We start from the raw sequence: 10,163 nt of genomic DNA, 5'->3' as shown, positions 1-10,163 counted from the left end.
ACGTAAAAAATGAAATCCATTTCATATAGACACTGTACCCTACTATATAAACCTACCGCACAAAATATCGCCAATTGTACAGTGCAAATTTTGTACACAAAATGCCCGTTGTTGATTGATAACCCACCACACTATACTAAATAAACATTCAATCAGCTAAGAGCATTTTGTGTACACCTTTAACCTGGAACATTTGGGACTCTTTGTGCATACATTTAACAGGGTACAATTGGGGACATTTTGTGTACACATTTCACATGGTACAATAGGGGACACTCATTACATGAAAATGACAGATAGCACAAAAGATAAAACAGCATTCGGGACATTTTGTGTATACATTTTACAGGGTACAATTGGGGACATGTTGTGTACACATTTCACATGGCACAATAGGGGATACTCATTTCATGAAGATGACAGATAGCACAAAAGATAAAACAGCATTCGGGACATTTTGTGTATACATTTTACAGGGTACAATTGGGGACATTTTGTGTACACATTTCACATGGTACAATAGGGGACACTCATTACATGAAGATGACAGATAGCACAAAAGATATCACACTCCTACGTAAATAATGAAATCCATTTCATATACACACTGTATTCCTACTGTATAAACCTGCCACAGCATACTTACCAATATCATCACCTTCTTCTGTGCATTCTTCCTTGTCATCATCTTTTTCGCCTGACTCTGTGTTACACGTAAGCATATCCGTCATACTGTTCGCTACAAGTCACAAAATAAGTTACATGTAGTTGAGTTATTAACTTCACTATGTTCTGCAATACACTGTAAAATCAAGCATAATCTAGGTCTTGTTTATTTCTATACACACCTAAATCAACAGGTGTCTGTTTGTCATCCCTCCTGTGGTCAGTAAAGGCCATCTCTTTTGAGGAGGAGGAGGAGGAGGAGGAGAGATAGGAAGAGGAAGACGAGGAGTCGTTCTTGCCAGATCTTCCCTGTCGTCGTCGTCGTTTCACTGAAATTCAGTCATCAAGTTTGAAATCATTACATCTTATAACCATATTGTGTATCAATTATGTTATCAAATGACAGAACCTGTATTTATTTGTACACATTTTAGATAAAACAGCTTTTGGGACATTTTGTGTACATATTTTGTCATGGTACAATTGGGGACACTTTGTGTACACATTTCACATGGCACAATAGGGGACATGCATTTTATGAAGATGACAGATAGCACCCTGAGTTGACGTTAATTATCAATGTTAACAAACTCCTACGTAAAAAATGAAATCCATTTCATATAGACACTGTACCCTACTGTATAAACCTACCGCACAAAATATCGCCAATTGTACAGTGCAAATTTTGTACACAACATGCCCGTTGTTGATTGATAACCCACCACACTATACTAAATAAACATTCAATCAACAAAGAGCATTTTGTGTACACCTTTAACATGGTACATTTGGGACTCTTTGTGTATACATTTTACAGGGTACAATTGGGGACATTTTGTGTACACATTTCACATGGTACAATAGGGGACACTCATTACATGAAGATGAAAGATAGCACAAAAGATAAAACAGCATTCGGGACATTTTGTGTATACATTTTACAGGGTACAATTGGGGACATTTTGTGTACACATTTCACATGGCACAATAGGGGATACTCATTTCATGAAGATGACAGATAGCACAAAAGATAAAGCAGCATTTGGGACATTTTGTGTATACATTTTACAGGGTACAATTGGGGACATTTTGTGTACACATTTCACATGGTACAATAGGGGACACTCATTACATGAAGATGACAGATAGCACAAAAGATATCACACTCCTACGTAAATAATGAAATCCATTTCATATACACACTGTATTCCTACTGTATAAACCTGCCACAGCATACTTACCAATATCATCACCTTCTTCTGTGCATTCTTCCTTGTCATCATCTTTTTCGCCTGACTCTGTGTTACACGTAAGCATATCCGTCATACTGTTCGCTACAAGTCACAAAATAAGTTACATGTAGTTGAGTTATTAACTTCACTATGTTCTGCAATACACTGTAAAATCAAGCATAATCTAGGTCTTGTTTATTTCTATACACACCTAAATCAACAGGTGTCTGTTTGTCATCCCTCCTGTGGTCAGTAAAGGCCATCTCTTTTGAGGAGGAGGAGGAGGAGGAGGAGAGATAGGAAGAGGAAGACGAGGAGTCGTTCTTGCCAGATCTTCCCTGTCGTCGTCGTCGTTTCACTGAAATTCAGTCATCAAGTTTGAAATCATTACATCTTATAACCATATTGTGTATCAATTATGTTATCAAATGACAGAACCTGTATTTATTTGTACACATTTTAGATAAAACAGCTTTTGGGACATTTTGTGTACATATTTTGTCATGGTACAATTGGGGACACTTTGTGTACACATTTCACATGGCACAATAGGGGACATGCATTTTATGAAGATGACAGATAGCACCCTGAGTTGACGTTAATTATCAATGTTAACAAACTCCTACGTAAAAAATGAAATCCATTTCATATAGACACTGTACCCTACTGTATAAACCTACCGCACAAAATATCGCCAATTGTACAGTGCAAATTTTGTACACAACATGCCCGTTGTTGATTGATAACCCACCACACTATACTAAATAAACATTCAATCAACAAAGAGCATTTTGTGTACACCTTTAACATGGTACATTTGGGACTCTTTGTGTATACATTTTACAGGGTACAATTGGGGACATTTTGTGTACACATTTCACATGGTACAATAGGGGACACTCATTACATGAAGATGAAAGATAGCACAAAAGATAAAACAGCATTCGGGACATTTTGTGTATACATTTTACAGGGTACAATTGGGGACATTTTGTGTACACATTTCACATGGCACAATAGGGGATACTCATTTCATGAAGATGACAGATAGCACAAAAGATAAAGCAGCATTTGGGACATTTTGTGTATACATTTTACAGGGTACAATTGGGGACATTTTGTGTACACATTTCACATGGTACAATAGGGGACACTCATTACATGAAGATGACAGATAGCACAAAAGATATCACACTCCTACGTAAATAATGAAATCCATTTCATATACACACTGTATTCCTACTGTATAAACCTGCCACAGCATACTTACCAATATCATCACCTTCTTCTGTGCATTCTTCCTTGTCATCATCTTTTTCGCCTGACTCTGTGTTACACGTAAGCATATCCGTCATACTGTTCGCTACAAGTCACAAAATAAGTTACATGTAGTTGAGTTATTAACTTCACTATGTTCTGCAATACACTGTAAAATCAAGCATAATCTAGGTCTTGTTTATTTCTATACACACCTAAATCAACAGGTGTCTGTTTGTCATCCCTCCTGTGGTCAGTAAAGGCCATCTCTTTTGAGGAGGAGGAGGAGGAGGAGGAGGAGGAGGAGGAGAGATAGGAAGAGGAAGACGAGGAGTCGTTCTTGCCAGATCTTCCCTGTCGTCGTCGTCGTTTCACTGAAATTCAGTCATCAAGTTTGAAATCATTACATCTTATAACCATATTGTGTATCAATTATGTTATCAAATGACAGAACCTGTATTTATTTGTACACATTTTAGATAAAACAGCTTTTGGGACATTTTGTGTACATATTTTGTCATGGTACAATTGGGGACACTTTGTGTACACATTTCACATGGCACAATAGGGGACATGCATTTTATGAAGATGACAGATAGCACCCTGAGTTGACGTTAATTATCAATGTTAACAAACTCCTACGTAAAAAATGAAATCCATTTCATATAGACACTGTACCCTACTGTATAAACCTACCGCACAAAATATCGCCAATTGTACAGTGCAAATTTTGTACACAAAATGCCCGTTGTTGATTGATAACCCACCACACTATACTAAATAAACATTCAATCAACAAAGAGCATTTTGTGTACACCTTTAACATGGTACATTTGGGACTCTTTGTGTATACATTTAACAGGGTACAATTGGGGACATTTTGTGTACACATTTCACATGGTACAATAGGGGACACTCATTACATGAAGATGACAGATAGCACAAAAAATAAAACAGCATTCGGGACATTTTGTGTATACATTTTACAGGGTACAATTGGGGACATTTTGTGTACACATTTCACATGGTACAATAGTGGATACTCATTTCATGAAGATGACAGATAGCACAAAAGATAAAACAGCATTTGGGACATTTTGTGTATACATTTTACAGGGTACAATTGGGGACATTTTGTGTACACATTTCACATGGTACAATAGGGGACACTCATTACATGAAGATGACAGATAGCACAAAAGATATCACACTCCTACGTAAATAATGAAATCCATTTCATATACACACGGTATTCCTACTGTATAAACCTGCCACAGGATACTTACCAATATCATCACCTTCTTCTGTGCATTCTTCCTTGTCATCATCTTTTTCGCCTGACTCTGTGTTACACGTAAGCATATCCGTCATACTGTTCGCTACAAGTCACAAAATAAGTTACATGTAGTTGAGTTATTAACTTCACTATGTTCTGCAAAACACTGTAAAATCAAGCATAATCTAGGTCTTGTTTATTTCTATACACACCTAAATCAACAGGTGTCTGTTTGTCATCCCTCCTGTGGTCAGTAAAGGCCATCTCTTTTGAGGAGGAGGAGGAGGAGGAGGAGAGATAGGAAGAGGAAGACGAGGAGTCGTTCTTGCCAGATCTTCCCTGTCGTCGTCGTCGTTTCACTGAAATTCAGTCATCAAGTTTGAAATCATTACATCTTATAACCATATTGTGTATCAATTATGTTATCAAATGACAGAACCTGTATTTATTTGTACACATTTTAGATAAAACAGCTTTTGGGACATTTTGTGTACATATTTTGTCATGGTACAATTGGGGACACTTTGTGTACACATTTCACATGGCACAATAGGGGACATGCATTTTATGAAGATGACAGATAGCACCCTGAGTTGACGTTAATTATCAATGTTAACAAACTCCTACGTAAAAAATGAAATCCATTTCATATAGACACTGTACCCTACTGTATAAACCTACCGCACAAAATATCGCCAATTGTACAGTGCAAATTTTGTACACAAAATGCCCGTTGTTGATTGATAACCCACCACACTATACTAAATAAACATTCAATCAACAAAGAGCATTTTGTGTACACCTTTAACATGGTACATTTGGGACTCTTTGTGTATACATTTAACAGGGTACAATTGGGGACATTTTGTGTACACATTTCACATGGTACAATAGGGGACACTCATTACATGAAGATGAAAGATAGCACAAAAGATAAAACAGCATTCGGGACATTTTGTGTATACATTTTACAGGGTACAATTGGGGACATTTTGTGTACACATTTCACATGGTACAATAGTGGATACTCATTTCATGAAGATGACAGATAGCACAAAAGATAAAACAGCATTTGGGACATTTTGTGTATACATTTTACAGGGTACAATTGGGGACATTTTGTGTACACATTTCACATGGTACAATAGGGGACACTCATTACATGAAGATGACAGATAGCACAAAAGATATCACACTCCTACGTAAATAATGAAATCCATTTCATATACACACGGTATTCCTACTGTATAAACCTGCCACAGCATACTTACCAATATCATCACCTTCTTCTGTGTATTCTTCCTTGTCATCATCTTTTTCGCCTGACTCTGTGTTACACGTAAGCATATCCGTCATACTGTTCGCTACAAGTCACAAAATAAGTTACATGTAGTTGAGTTATTAACTTCACTATGTTCTGCAAAACACTATATTTACATTCTACTGTGTTTTTCCATTAAATTCCGTGATGGTTAAATGCCTCTAAATGCAACACCTATTCACTGCGTATGAATTTACGAGTAATTTACATAAGTAGTTCTCAAACAGTGATTTCTATGTTATCGGTTAAAAAATGTATTTCATGAATGTTGTCAAAACACCATGTTTTATAATTATTCGACAAAAAAGTTGACTTTATTGTAAAAAGCAACATTTCAAGAGTTATTTATCATGAATTATATTTTCATGCTCGTCGATCTCATCTCAACAGTCTATGTGAAAACCAGTTTAAACCGGTTTTACAAAACAGCTGTTCTTGCTGTTACTTATTCACTCCCTCCGTGATCTGCACTTAATATCGATTTATTTAAGTAAACAATTGATTTCTTTAGTAAGGGAATGTAAATATAAGCATTAAATGATTTATTTTTGACGTCGTCGTGTCAATAACTGCCGTCAGGTGAGCAGACAAATTGAATAACGCGCTAACGCGCGTTATTCAATTTGTCTGCTCACCTGACGGCAGTTATTGACACGACGACGTCAAAAATAAATCATTTAATGCTATAGTAAAATCAAGCATAATCTAGGTCTTGTTTATTTCTATACACACCTAAATCAACAGGTGTCTGTTTGTCATCCCTCCTGTGGTCAGTAAAGGCCATCTCTTTTAAAGAGGAGGAGGAGGAGGAGAGAGAGGAAGAGGAAGACGAGGAGACGTTCTTGCCAGATCTTCCCTGTCGTCGTCGTTGTTTCACTGAAATTCAATCATCAAGTTTGAAATCATTACATCTTATAAGCATATTGTGTATCAATTATGTTATCAAATGACAGAACCTGTATTTATTTGTACACATTTTAGATAAAACAGCTTTTGGGACATTTTGTGTACATATTTTGTCATGGTACAATTGGGGACGCTCTGTGTACACATTTCACATGGCACAATAGGGGACATGCATTTCATGAAGATGACAGATAGCACCCTGAGTTGACGTTAATTATCAATGTTAACAAACTCCTACTTAAAAAATGAAATCCATTTCATATAGACACTGTATCCTACTGTATAAACCTACAGCACAAAATATCCCCAATTGTACAGTGCAAATTTTGTTCACAAAATGCCCGTTGGTGATTGATAACCCACCACACTATACTAAATAAACATTCAATCAACAAAGAGCATTTTGTGTACACCTTTAACTTGGTACATTTGGGACTCTTTGTGTATATATTTTACAGGGTACAATTGGGGTCATTTTGTGTACACATTTCACATGGTACAATAGGGGACACTCATTACATGAAGATGACAGATAGCACAAAAGATATCACACTCCTACGTAAATAATGAAATCCATTTCATATACACACTGTATTCCTACTGTATAAACCTGCCACAGGATACTTACCAATATCATCACCTTCTTCTGTGCATTCTTCTTTGTCATCATCTTTTTCACCTGACTCTGTGTTACACGTAAGCATATCCGTCATACTGTTCGCTACAAGTCACAAAATAAGTTACATGTAGTTGAGTTATTAACTTCACTATGTTCTGCAATACACTGTAAAATCAAGCATAATCTAGGGCTTGTTTATTTCTATACACACCTAAATCAACAGGTGTCTGTTTGTCACCCCTCCTGTGGTCAGTAGTGGCCATCTCTTTTAAAGAGGAGGAGGAGGAGGAGAGAGAGGAAGACGAGGAGACGTTCTTGCCAGATCTTCCCTGTCGTCGTCGTCGTTGTTTCACTGAAATTCAATCATCAAGTTTGAAATCATTACATCTTATAAGCATATTGTGTAACAATTATGTTATCAAATGACAGAACCTGTATTTATTTGTACACATTTCAGATAAAACAGCATTCGGGACATTTTGTGTATACATTTTACAGGGTACAATTGGGGACATGTGTACACATTTCACATAGTACAATAGGGGACACTCATTACATGAATATGACAGATAGCACAAAAGATAAAACAGCATTCTGGACATTTTGTGTATACATTTTACAGGGAACATTTGAGGACATTTTGTGTACACATTTCACATGGCATAATAGAGGATACTCATTACATGAAGATGACAGATAGCACAAAAGAAAAAACAGCATTCGGGACATTTTGTGTATACATTTTACAGGGTACAATTGGGGACATTTTGTGTACACATTTCACATGGTACAATAGGGGACACTCATTACATGAAGATGACAGATAGCACAAAAGATATCACACTCCTACGTAAATAATGAAATCCATTTCATATACACACTGTATTCCTACTGTATAAACCTGCCACAGCATACTTACCAATATCATCACCTTCATCTGTGCATTCTTCCTTGTCATCATCTTTTTCGCCTGACTCTGTGTTACACGTAAGCATATCCGTCATACTGTTCGCTACAAGTCACAAAATACGTTACATGTAGTTGAGTTATTAACTTCACTATGTTCTGCAAAACACTGTAAAATCAAGCATAATCTCGGTCTTGTTTATTTCTATACACACCTAAATCAACAGGTGTCTGTTTGTCATCCCTCCTGTGGTAAGTAGTGGCCATCTCTTTTAAAGAGGAGGAGGAGGAGGAGAGAGAGGAAGAGGAAGACAAGGAGACGTTCTTGCCAGATCTTCCCTGTCGTCGTCGTTGTTTCACTGAAATTCAGTCATCAAGTTTGAAATCATTACATCTTATAACCATATTGTGTATCAATTATGTTATCAAATGACAGAACCTGTATTTATTTGTACACATTTTAGATAAAACAGCTTTTGGGACATTTTGTGTACATATTTTGTCATGGTACAATTGGGGACGCTTTGTGTACACATTTCACATGGCACAATAGGGGACATGCATTTCATGAAGATGACAGATAGCACCCTGAGTTGACGTTAATTATCAATGTTAACAAACTCCTACTTAAAAAATGAAATCCATTTCATATAGACACTGTATCCTACTGTATAAACCTACAGCACAAAATATCCCCAATTGTACAGTGCAAATTTTGTACACAAAATGCCCGTTGGTGATTGATAACCCACCACACTATACTAAATAAACATTCAATCAACAAAGAGCATTTTGTGTACACCTTTAACTTGGTACATTTGGGACTCTTTGTGTATATATTTTACAGGGTACAATTGGGGTCATTTTGTGTACACATTTCACATGGTACAATAGGGGACACTCATTACATGAAGATGAAAGATAGCACAAAAGATATCACACTCCTACGTAAATAATGAAATCCATTTCATATACACACGGTATTCCTACTGTATAAACCTGCCACAGGATACTTACCAATATCATCACCTTCTTCTGTGCATTCTTCTTTGTCATCATCTTTTTCGCCTGACTCTGTGTTACACGTAAGCATATCCGTCATACTGTTCGCTACAAGTCACAAAATAAGTTACATGTAGTTGAGTTATTAACTTCACTATGTTCTGCAATACACTGTAAAATCAAGCATAATCTAGGGCTTGTTTATTTCTATACACACCTAAATCAACAGGTGTCTGTTTGTCTTTCCTCCTGTGGTCAGTAGTGGCCATCTCTTTTAAAGAGGAGGAGGAGGAGGAGAGAGAGGAAGACGAGGAGACGTTCTTGCCAGATCTTCCCTGTCGTCGTCGTCGTTGTTTCACTGAAATTCAATCATCAAGTTTGAAATCATTACATCTTATAAGCATATTGTGTATCAATTATGTTATCAAATGACAGAACCTGTATTTATTTGTACACATTTTAGATAAAACAGCTTTTGGGACATTTTGTGTACATATTTTGTCATGGTACAATTGGGGACACTTTGTGTACACATTTCACATGGCACAATAGGGGACATGCATTTCATGAAGATGACAGATAGCACCCTGAGTTGAAGTTAATTATCAATGTTAACAAACTCCTACGTAAAAAATGAAATCTATTTCATATAGACACTGTACCCTACTATATAAACCTACCGCACAAAATATCGCCAATTGTACAGTGCAAATTTTGTACACAAAATGCCCGTTGTTGATTGATAACCCACCACACTATACTAAATAAACATTCAATCAGCTAAGAGCATTTTGTGTACACCTTTAACCTGGAACATTTGGGACTCTTTGTGTATACATTTAACAGGGTACAATTGGGGACATTTTGTGTACACATTTCACATGGTACAATAGGGGACACTCATTACATGAAGATGAAAGATAGCACAAAAGATAAAACAGCATTCGGGACATTTTGTGTATACATTTTACAGGGTAC

The 10,163-nt window shown here is 36.6% G+C and overlaps 2 protein-coding genes across 2 annotated transcripts; both read right to left on the bottom strand.

The window, feature by feature from the left end:
* Window positions 1–596: 596 nt before the first annotated feature.
* LOC128172055 (uncharacterized) lies at window positions 597–3,422 on the bottom strand. The gene is made up of 6 exons (XM_052837827.1): window positions 3,371–3,422; window positions 3,169–3,261; window positions 2,110–2,256; window positions 1,908–2,000; window positions 849–995; window positions 597–739 (listed from the first exon to the last, which is right to left on the bottom strand). Exons 1-6 carry the CDS (start codon window positions 3,420–3,422, stop codon window positions 597–599), a joined length of 675 nt encoding a protein of 224 aa, XP_052693787.1.
* Window positions 3,423–5,652: 2,230 nt separating this feature from the next.
* LOC128172056 (histone H3.v1-like) lies at window positions 5,653–8,450 on the bottom strand. The gene is made up of 6 exons (XM_052837828.1): window positions 8,399–8,450; window positions 8,197–8,289; window positions 7,489–7,629; window positions 7,287–7,379; window positions 6,485–6,628; window positions 5,653–5,795 (listed from the first exon to the last, which is right to left on the bottom strand). The coding sequence occupies exons 1-6, from the start codon at window positions 8,448–8,450 to the stop codon at window positions 5,653–5,655; spliced, it is 666 nt and encodes a 221-aa protein (XP_052693788.1).
* Between the last annotated feature and the right edge of the window lie 1,713 nt (window positions 8,451–10,163).

Source organism: Crassostrea angulata, chromosome 2, assembly GCF_025612915.1.
Source record: "Crassostrea angulata isolate pt1a10 chromosome 2, ASM2561291v2, whole genome shotgun sequence".
NCBI lineage: Eukaryota > Metazoa > Mollusca > Bivalvia > Ostreida > Ostreidae > Magallana > Magallana angulata.
Note: the sequence above shows the minus strand (reverse complement) of the source record. Positions and strands in the feature narration are given on the sequence as shown.